The sequence below is a fragment of the Empidonax traillii genome, unplaced genomic scaffold, assembly GCF_003031625.1.
Source record: "Empidonax traillii isolate 1590-97213 ecotype Southwest subspecies unplaced genomic scaffold, ASM303162v1 scaffold30:size3273891, whole genome shotgun sequence".
Taxonomy (NCBI): Eukaryota; Metazoa; Chordata; class Aves; order Passeriformes; family Tyrannidae; genus Empidonax; species Empidonax traillii.
The window spans coordinates 3197746-3215391 of NW_020955223.1; the positions used below are offsets into that span (position 1 = coordinate 3197746).

The window sequence follows — 17646 nt, forward strand, 5'->3', positions numbered from 1 at the left end:
TCTCATCGCTTCATTCACATATTACATAGGTCGTCAGCAAGATTTTTTTACTCTAAATCCCTCTGCATTTCAAATGTTATATTCTAACTAGAAACTAACATTTCTACTTAAAAGCTTGATTAACAATAGAAAAATGAGAAATAGAGAAGCTAAACTACAATTAAAGTGAACATAATGTTAAGTAGAATTACAACATAAGCATTTTTTAACTTTCTTTGTCATGTATCTTTTGGAATAAAAATCTGGTTTCTGAAGCACTTAAACAGGCAGGAAAACGATTTACTGTCACTGCAGATGGCTCTGTTCAGTACCAGTGCTATAAAGAGTAAAATAAAGGTTCATTTTTTCTTTTTAAAAGAATACAAAATAATACAGAATAATGAATATTTACAACTATTTTGTTGCCATACAAAATTTTGCCCTACCCATATATCCAACATAGTTTTGAACTACTATTTACAAAGTTTTGTAATACTAGAACTAAGGATACTTGAGACTAATAGGAGATTTAAAACCACAGTAAATGAAAGCATATTTATGCAAAAGAAGCAGAGTAATTCTACAGCTTGCTAAAAGAAAGTCCTGGTTGTGGAGACAGAGAGTGCCAGCATGTTCAAAAGGAGGTTGATGAATTTGTGGGCTATTGGTCTACATATGGATTCGGGGGGGAGGGGAACCCTAACATATGATAGTCAACATTTATTCTGCTTAAGGACAAACTATATCTTGTTTGGGGTGAATACACTGAAAGATTTTGAGAAAAGTGTTCTTTATTAGTGGAATTTTTCCCCTACATGAAGCCCCATTTGGCACAGGACTAAAGTACTGTCAAAATCAAACGGCCAGTAGTTTCAAGGGTCCTCCTTCGTGCTCTTTTTGAAGATGGGAGTAAACATTGGTCTTCCTCCAGTTATTAGGCACCTCTCCCATTCTGCATGATTTTTCAAAGATGATGGAGAGTGATAGAGCAACAACATATGCCAGGTCCCTCTGCACCTGTGGCTGCATTCCATCAGGGCCCATGGATTTATGTGTGTTTAGTCTGTCTAGCCAATCTCTAACTCAACCCTCTATAGCCAGTATGAAGTCTTCCTTTCTCTGGCCTTCTTTTCTTTCCTCTGAGGTCTGGGACTCCTGAAAGCCATCCTCAGCAGTGAAGACTGAGACAAAGAAGCCATTTAGTAATTCTGCCTTCTCTGTGTCTTCCATGACTAGGACACCCATCTAATTCGGCATTTCCCCCATTCTTCCTTTTCCTGCTTATATACTTGTAGAAGCCCTTCTTGCCCTTGATATCTTTTGCCAGACTCAATTCCAAGTGGGCCTTGGCCTTCCTCATTGTATCCCTGCATACTCTGTCAATGTTCCTATAGTCCTCCCATGTGGCCTGTCCCTTTTTCCACATCCTATAAATTTCTTTCTTGCACTTGAGATGTACTAGGAGTTCATCTATGCAGGTCTCCTGCCTCCTTTGCCTGATTTCTTCATCATGGGGATACACTGGTCTTGAGCTTGGAGGAAATGGTGCTTAAATAATGACGGGTGCTCTTGGATTCCCTTCTCTACTAGAGCCTTTCCTGTGGGATTTCTCTAAGCAGGTCCCTGAAGAGACCAAAGTTAGCTCGCTGGAAGTTCAGGGTTCTAGTTCTGCTAACTGTTTTGCTTCCCACACACAGGATCCTGAGTTCCATTATCTTGTGGTTGCTAAGGCTGCCCCCAACCACTTCAACCAGTCTCTCATGGTTTGTTAGTATGAGGTTCAGCAATACACCTTTACTTGTTGGCTCCTCGACCACTTCTATCAAAAAGTTTTCTTCAATAACCTGTAGGAACTTCCTGGACTGTGTGTGCCAGCCCATGTTGTCCCTCCAAAAAATATCAGGGTGGCTGAAGTCCCACAGGAGTTTTTTTTAGGATGAGTGATGCATAGGAGAAGTGAGACCTTGAGCTGAAATCAAGGTCAAAACTACTGCATTTATCAATTTTTTTTAAACGTATTCTGAGCTAATTGAATTAAAAAAGAAACTTTATAACAGATTTTCTGAAGAAAATAGAAAAAATTGACAAAATTGAGCCAGTGTACTGATAAAAAAGTTTTCCCATAACCACAATTGAAAAAAGTGTCAGATATAGTGGGGAACTGAAGCTGAAGGTATATAAGCACTTAAATCACAGAGAAAGCAATCCCAAACAAAACAAAAGATCACAGGGAATCACTACTGCTATTAAGCCAACATTAGGCCTATTTCTGACCTGAAAGACTGAGATTAGATTAAAAAAACTACAGAAAAAGGCAGTGCTGGTTCAAAGGACAACCTACAGAACATAATTGCTGCTCAGCCTCCTTTGGAGATATGTGGTCAGCAATTTGTGTCTACTCACGTTCTGCAGCCTCATTTTTGCTCCTACAGCAATAAATAAAAACTAAATATCACTTTGGATAGGAGTTACACCTGGAGACTTCAAAGTAATTTATGAGATAATTAAGGGCATAGACACATGGAGAACAAAGGTTGAGACATATGCCCAGAACAAATTAGATGACAGTACGTGTGTACAAATGAGCAAGTTGTGCAATTGAAAGCACTCTCTTCAATCAAAGATAAGTTTTAAAAGGTCTGATAAAATTAGATTAGTCACGAGATAAAAAAATTCTTTCTGAGGTATCCTAAATTTCTATTAGAGTGAAAAACACTGTTACAATTTTTAAAAATCAGGAAAACTTGATTTTATACGCTGATGACCTGTATGAATGTCTATAGTCTCAATCTCAAAATTTGTCTTTTAAGTTATACAGAAAACTGGAAGAAACCCTTGGAATTTCTTCCTCTACAAATTCAACTAGGAAAAAAGTGCTTTTTTCTTTTAATTTTTTGCAATAGATAAAGCTGTGCATACTGCATGCATAAAGCCAAATGCATGGTAATGCTTGAGGGTACAACTGATCTCTAAATTTATGCAGGATGAATATAAAAAATAAATAGATTTTAAACTAGGCAGTAGGACTCTCTACTTCATGAGCATACTTCATATAGAACTTATTGTACAACTAAGAGATTTTCTACTTTTGCTGGTGTTTCCTCCGTATCATATTGGACTCATAACTACAAAGAAGAGTTAATGAGAAGAGATGAACAGCAGCATTAGAATGGCTGAGGGGTTCTAACTAATAATCCATGCAGTCTGAAACTTGCCTTGGCAGTAGCAGAAGAGGGCAAAAATGGAAAGACAACAAGTATTTGGTCACACTCTCCCAGGATACCCTCTGGTTTTCCAGCAAACTACAGCTTACAGACTTCCTGAAGACAAGATGAATCTTTGCACTGAAGAGCCCTTTAAAGCATTCTCCTGCAGGAGTTATTATAAATGCTTTCTGAACCTAGATAAGATTTTGGTACCTACATCATCTTAGAAACAACACATCATACACCTTTTTTACTCACCAGCAACTGTAGATAGCTATTTTTGCTTTAAAACTTTTCCGTTAATTTCATTTTCTAGCTTCAGGTCTTACGTACCTATGCTCTACTCACTTTCTCTGTGGCATTTTTGAGCTTAGAGACATCTATAAGCTCTTTCCTTGACTGTCCCTGTTGGAGACACCATTTTGAAGATCGATTTTGTGCTTTTCCCTGTACAGCTGCTCTTCATGTTCAAATGCAATAGAGCATCAATGCGAGTTTTGCAATTGAAATGTAAAATTGAACAATGAAGATTATGTCTTTTACAATAAATTCAATTAATTCACCTAAGTGCTGATATTTAACAAAAACTGCTATTTACAAGTTATGACTATATTGTAAAGTAATGGAGCCCAAGAGACAAGGTTATGAAAGTCAAATAGTCTCCTCAATAATTTTTGTTTGCATTATTTTGCCTCTATTCCTTCACTATTATCAGCATTCAGCTTTGTTTTTCCCATTATCCATATTCATTTTTGATTTTCATTAATGAAATTTTAAAAGCTATTATTTCTTACTTTCACTATATGTGTTCTCCTAGAATTCTGATGTATTTATTTTTTGTCTAGCTGATTTTCCATTTGATTACACACAGAGATTTCCATTGTTCTGAAATGAATAACATGGCTACAGTTCAGGAGACTGATGCCAACATAAACTTTAGGTATTGACGAGAAACAAAACTATGGGTTAGCGCTTGACTGAAAAGGATTGAAGTGAAATGTTACAATTTTTTAAATTGAAAACTGTGATCTTTTGATACTGGATCACTATTTGGTGTGGTAGTGGATTATGTCCACAGGCATATTATTTTTGAATATATATTTTTGAATATATATTTTTGAAGAAGACTACTTCATTTCTATCAAAAAATAAAAGCTATGCTTGTATTCTCCAAAGCAAAACCCCAACAACGTAATTCAATTATTATTCAATCCACAAGACTGAATGAATGAATTAAAAACTTTAGGGTAATGAAGAAGACATAAACAAAAACTAAGTAACTGCCTGGAAGAAACTCTGATATGATGATACTGAGTATCATACAGGGCAGTTCAGCATTTCAGCAGAAGAAGGAAGCTGATTCTGAAAGTTTCAGATCAAAGCACAATCAACATACTTAAGAAAATCCAAAATTCTTTAAAAGGTTTTTACGTAGCTTCATTTAAATACTGTGAAAGAAGTGTAAAGGGTATCAGGCAAATTAAAAAAAAAATTAAAAAAAGGTACTAGTGTGCTCCCTCAGAGCAGAATAATTTAACCATTTCCTAGCCTTGAATATCCTGTACATCATTAGGTATCTCCTACAACCACCTGCTTCATAAGGAATCACGAGAATTTCTCTTGGATTCTTGTTGATCTCATGAGACATTACATCACTGAATACCATTAGCAAAATGGTCTTCAATCTTTCCCACCAGCCACAAGACAAGAACTATTGACATACAAGCCCACTTGACCAAACAAACTTGTCTGCAGAAAGATTCGAAACCGTAACAAATTACTTATAGAACTCTAAAACTACATGGTAGTTTAGCACTTGAAAATCAAAATTACACACACAAATACACAGAAGCAGGCTTGTTAAGGTTGTCATTTTTGACTGAAGGGCAAACTAAAGCTAAAGGAAGATTCTGGAAAAGAATCAGAAAGTAAATTTGTGATTGAAAATAATGGCAATGGTAAATCCCACTAAAACAAACCACTTAGCTGGACAGAGTCCTTGCAAGACAACCTACAGGCATAAATGAACATTGGCCTAACTCCCAAAGAATTCTTAGGAAAAAAAGAGAAATTAAAGACATTAAAAAGAAATTAAAGCAGGACTCGAATATTTTACTTTTCCCAGTAGAGACAATACCAATAGTTTGCCTTAAATTTGCTTGAATGTCAGTAAATCCTACAAAAAATGAGAGACTGTAAGAAACATTTTCCAAAGACCACGTCTGCTTCTCAAAACTGTAACCTTACAGCGAAGGAAGGGGTAAAACCTGTACCACACCACTCATTAGTATCACATCCTAGAGAAATTCAGGCTTACACTGCTGGGAAATCTGCCAACCCCCTAGGCAGTCCCACAGCCAAGATGCTCACACCCTCAACAGAACTACTGTGCAGAAATAATCTGGTTGGGTCAGAAGGTCAAATCAACCTTTGAAATATATGTATCCACGTGTGCAATTTTCTATGGGAACTCTGAATAATCACCCACTAGAGTCAGGAGGCCTGGGGAAATACAGCAATACTCATGTTGAATATTAATCCTTTATGTGATCTGAAATTAAATCCAGATCTTAATATTGCATGTGTATGGTCTACTCCTTGCTCTGTATTTGACCACCACGGAACCTTAAAAAGATGCTCTGTATAAGAGGGATTTTGGAGTTAACTTAGGGATACAAGTATGAAGCACAATGTGATGCAATTTGATGTGTTGCAAAAAGCTATTTATTTTCCATGTAGTGTTCTCCTCAGACTTCATACAGCCTGTTGGATGTGTTAACCTCTAAAGCAAAAGAATCAAATTAACTCTATGCCATTCCTGGATCACAGCTACAGCTGGATTTTGAAAGAGACTGATACTCCTGGCATAAAGGAAAAAAAAAGGGGGGGGGGGGGTGCTTCTCATAAATAAAACAAAAAAAAGTTTAATTTTCAGGTACTAGACAGCAGGAATAATAAAAAGGTGATTTAAATCTGGAGGTTAAATAACCCTCATGAGCTACTCTGAAGATAAAAAATGTAATTCGTAAAGTCTCATAATCCGCTCAGTTTATTGTTGGTACCCACTTGTTTCTTTAAAGAAGTTAGCAAAAATACAGTGTCCTGGTGGAAAATTACATAGTCCTGATTCATTTTCCCTACAGCTGCACTGTTTAGTATTGGCCATATTGTGCATTGTTCTGAGAAACTGTCAGTACCTCCCTGTATAATGGGCTGTTATAATCACACAATGAGGCCACTTTATTCATTTACAATTCAAGTACTGTCCACCTAAGTGCTTTTCACAAGACTATTTTCCCATGATCCTTTCACGACTTTAACTAATTCTGCCAACAAGGATGCACAGCCAAAACAGTTTTGAAATAAACAAAACCATTCAGGCTTCCTACATCACAGGAGAAGACAGAGATTACATACAACTTCTGTGTCAAGAAAAAATATATCAACTAATACAGGCAAAGCAAAAAGAAGTTCTACTACATCCAAACAAGCATCAACAGCTGCTGTGGGGCTATCACAGACACTATGAGTATTTGAGGAGACAAGAAAGCAGAAGGGTTGAAATAGAGGTCCTATCTTTCACAGTCCAGTAACACAGTGAAATGTATGCAACATGTCACCCTACAGATAATTTTAAAATTGGTAGAGCAGGTTATTTGGCAAGAGTCTACATAGATGACTTAGAAAAATACTTCTTGATTCATATGTACTTATTTAGTCATATTGAAGTCAATTAACATTAAAATTATCTGATGAGGAAGAAAATATGCATAAAAGTACACTGCAGGAGAATCTTCGTTGAAGATCACAGTGCCTAATTTAATTTACCACTGTGTATCCTAATCTCTTACTAGATTAAGGCTAGAAATTCAACATTGCATTCATTCATAGAATTAATTTATTCACTCATAGGATTTATGGCCACAAGGGATTATCAGAACATGTAGTTCAACCCTCATTACATTACAAGCTATTATATTTTGCTAAGGAAGATTTTTTTTTTATTTGAATAAAAACCATATTCTAGAAAGGAATCCAATCTTGGTGCTTTGCACAGAAGTATATGAATGTCATACATCTAAATGACAGAACAACTGTTCACTGCATGAAAGGAGTTAAAATATGATGTAGAAAAAGGAATTGTTCATTGCTGATGTTTCAATTATTCAGCACAGTGTGTAGGATTCCATCTTAAATCTGGATTTTGGCATGGTATGTCAAATGTGTAGCAATACTGACAAGCTGCTGTCAAAACAGCAGCCTCAGTAAGATGATGGAGCAGGTACTTAGACTAGAAAGGAACACCCACTGAATAATATTATGCATTTCCACAGAAAATACTGTCTCCACCAAAGTCACATTAAAAAACTACAGGATGCTTCTGACTTTCAAATTCATGGAAATTCTAAAGGCACAGTGGAAACTGGTAGGAAAGCAGTATGTTTGCATCCTGTTTCTCTAATATTTTACATTTTTATTATCCCAATGCACCTGACAATTAACCCTGCTGTTTTTAGTACTTAAAGAGGTCTTTCTTCCAAGATTACTTTCTTCTTTCCCATTCTCCATTTGTTAACAGCATGTGCTCCAGTGATTCCAAGTTAATGAATCAAGATGACTGTATATAGTTCATTTTCCAAATATGTGATATTTACAGGTCTTCTGTAAGCGAACCACTTATGGCTTCTAAAGCCTTACAGTGTGGTGAGCTTGCAGGCTTCTGCTACAAAAACATGTGTAGAGCTGCCTCTCTAGTAACATAAAAAGCACATGCAGATATATATGCTTTCACCTGGTCCTCAATGAACAAAAGAAAGGTTGCTTATGCTCCTTCATCTCCACAACCCATCCTCTCTGCATTGCTATTTCCCTCTCCTTCCCACAGCCCAGCTCCTTTGAAGCCTTTTCTACCTTAACCACTGCCACCTTCATACACATCACTCTTTCTGCCTCTTGCCTCATGGAGTTGCTCAGAGAAGTACAGAGAATTTCTCAAGACCTTTTCTAAGCAAGGAGTACTTTACAGGGTCCAACAAACTGAGCTGCTGTACTGTATGTCTGAATCTTTCTTCTGTTTGCTGTCTGACAGCATGCAGCTCAGCACGACTTGTCTACTTCTCCAAATAATGGCAGAAATAAAGCAACAGGTTGATGCTTTTTTGGTTTGGGTTTTTATCTTCCTCCTTCACACAGCCTATGACTCATAAGAAGAATGAAAGTCCACAGACAGAAACATTTGTTGTGTTTTTTGGAAGGTAAGCATTAGGTTAAGAGGTTTCAGGACCTGGAAAGGAAAAGAAAGTGAAAATGCCATTCCAGAGGAGCAGATTCTCTCTCTTTTTTCTCCTGCCAAAACATCTTGAGTATCACTTGCTCATTGGTTAAATACTCCGTTGGCCATTCTTGAATTCCTCAGTTCCTGGGTATCTACCTTAAGACCTGTGGTCAGTATTGAATATAGTGACTCTGTATTAAGCAGACAGAGGTCTACTTCAAGCAAGCTGAAAAATTATGCATTATGCATCTTCAAACTGCATGCCCAAAATCAGCAAGACAATCCCCTAATTTTTGCCCTACTGTCATATCTCACATCCTAACTATAATATTGGAATAAACAAAAGGTCAAACTCTCCCAAACTTGAAATTTAGTAAAGCACTACAAAAAGACCATTACAGAAACTTCCAAGAGAGTTTAATTTGTTACAAGATGTGGATATAATTTCCTAGATATTTCATGAATACTCAGAATCAGTGAGGAGGACGAAAAGAAATAACAAATAATTACTTTTTAAGAACAGATGTGAAACATATGAAACATGATCACAAGATGAAATGCATAAAGACGCTAAACCAATCTGCTCATGAATTAGTCAGCATTTCTAAAATTCTGGATTCTTTTCTGCCCCGCCACTCCGTTCCACTATCGTAATTGCATAAGATTATTTCCTAACAAAGAAATAAAAGTTCTGAATATATACAAAATTTCACTGTTTTTTCTTTAATTGTCATTTCAGGTCATTCAGGTCATCAATAGTGTTCAACTTCACAAACAGGTCTCCCCTACAGAGGTGCTGCCAAGAGAATATTAACCAGTTCTGGGGACCGTGGCCAGAGCTGGCAGGGATGGTTTTCTACTTGGTCTCCTCCATTTCTCCTGCCGTTCAGACAGAGAGTGTTTTGGTCCCAGCCTAAGCAAGATAAACAAGCCATATTTAGAAGATGGAGAAAAAGAAAGGAAATACTGCAGAAATTCCTGGGATTTATTTGTTTTAAGAGGCAGTTATATGCTTGCAGGAGTACTTTAACTATGGTCCCCTTTCCAGCCATTTGAGCTAAGTGACTCTCAGCAGTGACACGCTGCCCCCACACCTGTGGACTAACTGCTTCAGGGGAACATGATGTGCTTTGTCAGTGGATTTCAAAATCTTTGCTGAAATGCAGAAACACACAAAAGGCCAAGAAGATACTGTAGTTCTGTTCTGTGTTCCTACAGTTATAAATGTCTGTGCTCCAGTCTTTTCTAATATTTCTTCTTAGACTTGTTCAAAACCAGGCAAAACCAGGCTAAACTTTTCCCCAAAAGTCTGCTCAGGAAAATAATTATGAAGAACCATTTGAGACCCAAAAATAACAATTTGGCAAAGTAGAATAAAGTCAAATCAGAGTCTACATTACAATAGAAAATTATAGGTTTAATGTGAGGCATGATCATTACAACTTGTAGTAGGACAAACAGATTTGCAAAATAAAACGAGTTTTTACATATGTTTTATGTTTCTCTACACTGACAGTTTTTTGTCAAACAGCTCTCTGAGGGACCTCTGGCAAACCCCACTTTCACCAAAGAGGAAACATTTCAGAGGATCAGTTTTGTCCTGTACTCTAACAGCAGCATTGTCCAGATTTCTTAGCTAGCCAAAGCAGTCATTTTATAAGCCACCTTTAAAAATTTCTGAATTACTTTTTTTCCAGCATTTCTATTTTTAAAATATTTTCTGTGCACCAGAATTTCAGACTAAGGGGAACATAAGGCAAACAAAGGCCATGTAACACATCCATTATTGCAGAATGAGCAATACAAAATCCAATATTTCATCCTTCATGGGAGACCATCTATTTTTCACTCAGCAATAAATTAAACTTTGATTTTCTTGTTTCACTTCTCTTTACCATGCCTGGTGTGCTGATGTGTCAAGAGAATTTGCCTTTTCTGAAGTTTTGCTGACAGCGTTACAGAACCATCTTCTCTGGAGCACCTTTCTGAAAGTTGTTCTGTTTTAAAACCCTTTTTATATGATACCAATTTTGCTACCTCTGCAAAAAATATTACTCGCCTGAGGGTTTTTATTCTTCTTTCAGTCATGCTGCCAGGGGGCTGATTGTTTCTGATTGCTGAAGTCAACACTCACTGAAAACAGACTATTCAAGCTGAAAAAAATTTCACATGGGAATGGCAGGTTTTCCAGTCACCTTACTTGTCTATATTATTTAGTAACACAGTTACTATGCGATGGAGATTATAAAATCATTTGATCTAGCTGCACTGACACTCTGGGCAGAAAAAAAATTCTATTGTTTCAGATTCTGGAATGCCAGTCACAGAATAAAGCATTTGACCACTTAGTAAAGTGCGCAGTGTAAATCATGCAAATAGATATATAGGTGATATACATACATAGATCCCTGAAAACTAAGTTATCAATGACAGAATTTTTCACAAGTCATTTAACCTAATTTTCTTGTTTATGCTAAGCAACTTGAAAAAAAGGTTCTATATTAAACTTGACGTGAAGACCACTAGAAATCTATTGTACATTTACAACAAAAGTCTCAGCCATTAGACATTAAAATGCCCACTGCATCACTTCTATAATTTTCTCCCCTGTGAAGAATTGTTCCTACATTGTATTATCTACTGTTTCACTGCCTCAGGCAAGAGGGTTTCATCCATTTCCTGCACCAGACTGATATGTGCATAATACACTGAGGTATCTGAACCTAAAACAGCATTACTTATCTAAGTGAATTCAAGAATGAGTGTAAAGATGATGAGTAAAGTATGCCATTGACTTCCAACTATACTTTTATTTTCTTTTACCATTTATCAGAGCTTCAGAACATGACTGGGTAATTCTTCCTTTTTTTTTTTTTCTCAATAAAATTTTTAGCCTTTCAAAAACTTAGGGACTTCAAAAAGAGTGGTTGGCTGCTATCTGATAGCAACAGATGTTTAATAAATTACTCCCTGTATTTAAAGAGTAATGATGTTCCTGGTCTAGGCACAGTATGGGCTGCATGATGTGAGGCTGGAAAACAAAGGAGTAAAGGCAATCTGTTTCTGTACCAGCACTGAGAGAGTGCTGCAGCCAACACCTGCCTGAGCATACTGATTTTGAGATTTTTTGTGCAGACATTCATCCAAGTGTGGATCAAAATCTTAAAGAACTAAAGAAAACCAGAGCTAGAAGAGACTGCAAAAAAACTATGCAGTCAATACCTCTTCCATAAACAAGAGCTGCTTCAGGTATGTTCTCACTGACATCACTGTCTAGCCTATTCTTATAAACCTTCGAAGATGGAGGTGCCACATAACGTCCCAGGTAATTTTTTCCATAGCCTCACTATTCCCAGTATTGAAAAGCTGTGCCTCATTTGGCATTGCTGGGATTAGCCCATTATTCTTTTTCTAATACACGCATATTATCTAGAGAGAATATCTTGCTCCATTCTTCCTTGTGGTGGGTTTTTACATACTCCTAAACACTTTGCATCTTCACCCAAACGTCCTCCTTCCAACTAAACAACCCAAGTTCTTCCCTTAAGCCAGGGACCTCTCATCATTTTCCTGTCTTACTGCTGGATCCTCTCTTGAAAAGAATATACCTGAAAAATGTTTTCTACACATGAAAAAATATATGGTTTTTGACAGAAAAGGTTAAAGCAATTACAACTTCTATGATAGAATGTTTAACTGGAACAACAAAAACTAAAGTTAAATACCCTGAAAAGGTTCATAAATACTAATGTAACAGCAACAGGAGTCAACCTCATTCAGCAAGATATCATGGTCATTTCACAGTTGAAGTAAAATTGATTAATCAGCCATTGGCCTAGGAGTCAGGAAATAGAATCGCATCAAAGATGGGAAGATTAGATTGAAAGAAGATTTTTGAGTTGGACAAAAACATTCTGGAGGAAAGAAAAACATGAGCTAGCAAGAGAATGCCAGATAACACAAACAAATTAAAGATAATAGGGTTCCAGAAATGCACCCAGAAGCCTGTACAAAGGATTATCAAAACATCTGTGATTGCCAAAACTCTTGAAAAAATAATAAATAAGTAAACAAATAAATAAATACTAGTGATGTGGGGGGAGAGGAGGGGGTGGGATCAAAAGCAGATAGCCACATAGAGGTACAGCTGAGAAAGAAACAGAGGAGCTACATAGAAAAAACCAAGAGGTTTTCCAGTATCTCTTTCAGAAATTTTGCCACAGGAATCAAGAAGGACAAACGATATTTCATACTCTATTTCAAAACAAAAATGCTGGAATGAGTAGGTACTGCCTTCTTGTGTAGCATCTTTCTGTCTTGTTTTCTACTTTTACTGTAAGTCTGAACCAGCCCAGTTTCCAGGTTTTTTGCCCAAAGCCTTAAAAGCAGTAACATCAGCTCTTCCAAACATGCACAGCTTGTTAGAGAGTAAACGCCTGCCTGAACACACCGAAACAGAGCAGACATTTGAGAAATATCTTCAAGTTTTTGGGGCAAATCTATTTAAACAAAGAGACGCCAGGGAGCTAAGACAGTTTAAGAGTGCACATGTATGTGATGCTCGGTATGATCCCCAACACAGTTTGCATATTTCATATCACAGAAAATACTTGAGCTTGATGATGGATGTTCAATTGGAAATAGTGTGAGTCCCATTTTGAGACTCAGGCTTGTGTAGAAGAATCCACTTATGCATGTTTTACTGTAAACAAATAAAAATTAAGATACGCAAATTCAGAAATAGTGATTACCTCAGAGCAGCAGTTTTCCCATTTCTGTGAGTACATGTGACCTGCCTTGTTTGGTACCCAATTTGTATGTCCCAATATTTGTTCTCCTGTCTATTCTGCCTGTTACGATTCCTCTTCTTCTTAATCAACTCACGAGCCTCAGGGTCTCGAACTGCCTTTTCTCTGTCCTTTTCCTTGTCTTTGTTCTTCCCTCGCTTCCTTGCTTGCCTTATTTGCCTTGAATGGGGCACTGTGCATGAGCTCCAGGGTCCCACATTTAGACTATACAGGCTTTCTTCAACAGCGCATGGGCTGGACTGACAGATCTGAAATTCAGTGAGGTTGGGACAAGCAGACCCACCAAACTGCGGTGGAGCCACAACGTGCCGAGTTCGATGCTGAAGCCCGTTGCCACAGGTCTTCGAGCATTCCGACCAGGGGGAGAATTCGGCTACAATGCAGTCCTGCCGGCATGGGATGAGGCACGCCTGCTCCTGCCGGGGCTTCGGCTCAAAGTACTCACAGATGACATCCTCAGCTGGAACGCCATTGGACTTCTGTATACAGGTGATGTCCCTTGTCTGGATCCCTTCCTCCCCTCTGAGGCACTCCAGGGGCTTCTCATGGCTGCGGGAAAGGACAGGCCGGCACTGGTTCCAGCTGCCGATCTGCCAATCATACAGCTCCTTGTGCCAGTCGCAGACCCGAAAACAGCTCTGCTGGTTGTCTGGCCGCTCTGGCTGCTTGCAGTTCGTGGGCAGGGTGGTCCAGCCCTCCACGTGGGCACACCACACCGCTCGCGTCTGGATGCCTCCTGGACCGCAGTCATCTCCCATGCATCTCCCCCATGGACCTGAAAAACAAGAAAAGATGCTTACATTGCACACTTAAATTATTTTTCTGGCACAGTGCAAAAGCAAGCTCACAGCATTTACTGTATCTATAAGAATTTAATTCTTGGAGAAACTCAAACTTGAAAAACGCAAGGATGGGATGATTCTTCATCTCATATTTTTATGATTATGGATACATTTCACTTTTTATCCCAGACAAAGTGAATATTTAGTTTCTAGAACATACACAGAAATCAGTCACATTAGAGAACTAAGAACTGAGCAATCACAAATTCATCACCTCGTTTTGACTGCTAAGACAGAAACCAAAGCTCTCCCTTCCAAGGCATGAATCTAATCTCTCTCACCTGCTTGAACACCCCTTCCTGGACTGTTTCAATTTTGCCTTGCATTTCTATTGCACTACACTTTATATCCTGATGCCAATTAATATCATGTTCTCTTCCTTCTATATTGTATACAAAAATGAGAACACCACCACAATACATTTTGAAAAATACTGGTAACACAAGTAGGCTACTTCTAGTTTTTATTATAACTAAAATAAAAATTAAAAGCCACTTTAAAATGTTTGTTTCACACAATCTGTGATATTATTATAGAACAGAATAAGTTCTTGAAGACAGAGACATACCAGCTGGTAACTCTCCAAAGAACAGAAGTTATTGAATCACAGACTCGTAGAATACTAGGTTGGAAGGGACCTCAAGGATCATCTGGTCCAACTTTACTTGGCAAAAGCACAGTCTAGACAAGACAGCTCTGCACCCTGTCCAGCTGAATCTTAAAATTGTCCAATGTTGAGGAATCCATCACTTCCCTGGGAGATTATTCCAATTGCTGATTATTCTCATTGTGAAAAAGTTTCCTCTTGTGTCCAATTGGAATATCCCCAGGAGTAAGTCATATTTAGAAGTAACTTTTAGCCATTGCTTTTTTAAATCTCCAAGGTCCAATGGTAAATACTCAATATGCAACATGTCGTTATAATAAACGTCAACAGAAATCAATAAAAACTATATCCTTGAAAGCTGATGTAGTTGTTTTTTCCATTATTAAAACTGTAATATTTACCCAGTTCAACTCATGAAATCCACGTATCAGAGGGTAAAAAACCCTATATTTTTCAGTTTTTTTAAGACCTCCACTCATAAACATTGTGCATTGATTTACTATGTAAGAGCAACAGAACAAATAGTTCAGAAAAACCCCTGTAATCATTTATCAAAGAAAATCTGTCTATCCGCAGACACTTAATCACAAAGAAGACATTTTCTCTGACTAAGGAGTGCTTATGTTCTACGAAGAAACTGGGGCCAGGCCACACAGTCCTCATTCATCTGACTGACTCCAGCAGCAAGACTATTTATGTAAGTAAAAGCTGGGCTGAGCCTTTGCTATTTCTAAAGCAGGTTAAGGCATAATTTTAGTACTGCACAAGAAAACGTAAATGAACTATGAAAGATACAAATTATTTACAACTTGTTCTTACGGAATGACTGGGAGGAATATGAAGCCATATCTCATTACTGATTCCCATGAGCTTTAAAACTATCATTGACTTCAACACAATTTTCATCTGTTCATCCACTATTAACTTCAGTACCAGTTTGGGAATGGGCCGATGATAGGCCACACACTTTGCCTCTGCTCCTCATTGTTTCTTTTTTTAAATGGATACTTGCCTTCACAGTTTGCTTGTAGTTCCAAAACCCTAAGTGTGTACACTAAATAGAAATGCCAGCTGGCAGACTCAGCCCATGGAAACTCTGCCATACATAAGTTTGAATTATGGTTTCCAAGATTCAGCTACCTATCCAGAAAAATGAATGCATATTAAATACAAATACATTTCAGTTTTCATTTCAGCAAGATTGCACTACTTTATCTTTAACCAGCCTTCCATGAATTATATAATCATTTTTATATTTAATTAGGTATTTACACTGAGTTGAGAGATATAATTTCTTCAAAACACCACTTTGAACACTTGTCAATTTTTAAAGAATAAAGGCTGCAGAAAATCTTCAACAAGAGCGAGATACAAAAAATAACTGTGATTGAAAAAAAGCTAAATTTTTATCTTGCACACTTCAAATTTCTGTCTTACCAGGTCATTACACCTAGTGTAGTACACCAGGTGTGTTCAGTGTGTTCAGTGAAGAAATCCTTTTTTTTTAAAGACCAGGTCTTTAATCCAGATGAATAATTTACTCATTTGGGATTCTATCAAATTTACAGCCATCAATAATCCAAGAAATACACTGTACCTAAAAATTATGCTTGCCATCAAAGTATCTTCAATCCAACTCTTGGGCAGGTTTCTGCTAATGCAAATGTTAAAAATATCAGCCTCAATGCAATATATACTGCCTTTGGCAACTTAAACACGAACAAAAAGCCTGCATGTGACTGCGAAAACTGGGCAAAAATAAGCTCTTTCATTAGATTACAAGTATGTTGTTTATGGAACTGAATACAAAATAATGATGAGGTGCACAGGTAGGATCATGTAGTAAATTACATTATTTTGCTTGTGCTGTGAAGTAGCAAACCATTTTATAAAAGCATTACCAGTGAGTACCAACAAACCACATTTACATGGACTAACAGCTACTCAGCAGTTCTATGTTCATATGCATGTTGACACACAACTCTAAGTGATGTATCTGACCTTCCCTCCTATCTACATTAGGTTGATTTTTAAGTTTTAATACAAAATAGCACATTTAGAGACCAAGACTGCAAGTACTCCAAAAGCATAAATTTTATTGTACACTTCTTTATATGACTATGACAAGGTCTAAAAGTGAACCGCAGCTTTGTGGTAGGGATCTATTTAGGTTTTGCCCTTAGTGAGCTTCCTCAAAAAACTAAAGTGCTTCCACACTTGACCAAATCAAATTTTATTTGCATAGAAAGTTAATACCTGTGGAGGGGGGAGCTGTTAAAGAAAAAAAGCTGAATTAAAAAGGCAGGAAAAAAAACCCCAAAAAATAGTTATATCTATCTAGCTAGCTATATGTATATATGTGTATATATATACATCTTCCCTGGCCTCTAAGCCTCTGTGCCTCCCTGCCAGTGAATTTAAATTGCAGCAAACTGTCCTGTATCTCCTGAAATCCCTCTGGCCTTGCAGTCTGGCCACCTACTCCCTGCTATACACTCCACTTGCTCAGACTTTTTCTCTTTTCTATGCTATCTTCCCCACCTTCATAAATTACTCCATGAACTATTTTTTTAAAATATGTCACATAAAGAACACTAAGGGGAAAAATAAAGTTGTTTGTGCTGCTTTTAACCTGAAAAACACTAAACACAACCAAAAGAACTTTTCTGTATGTCTGTGTGATAGAATCAGTGGTGAACGTTTGTTTTTTAATGCATGCTTTAATATGTGCAGAAACAAAAAAACTGTAACTGGTACCATTCTTCACAACTAGCTGCATTTCTCTTTGGGGTTAGGGAACATATAGAAAAATAAAAAAAAAAAAAGAAAAAATCCTAACCCTAACAATTCCACACACAGGGCTCCTTTAAAATAAGAGTTTCAAATTAACTTCCAATGAATTAATTTCAAAACACCTATTCAGTAATTT

The 17646-nt window shown here is 37.3% G+C and overlaps 1 protein-coding gene across 1 annotated transcript in view; it reads right to left on the reverse strand.

Moving 5' to 3' along the window:
* THSD7A (thrombospondin type 1 domain containing 7A) overlaps positions 1 to 15564 on the reverse strand; it is a 120160-nt gene extending 104596 nt beyond the window's left edge. Inside the window, exons 1-2 of the mRNA XM_027911107.1 lie at positions 15537 to 15564; positions 13212 to 14043 (exon numbers count right to left, since the gene is read on the reverse strand). Coding sequence (XP_027766908.1) covers positions 13212 to 14043; positions 15537 to 15564 — 860 coding nt within the window. The remainder of the gene's footprint in view (positions 1 to 13211; positions 14044 to 15536) is intronic.
* Positions 15565 to 17646: the final 2082 nt, after the last annotated feature.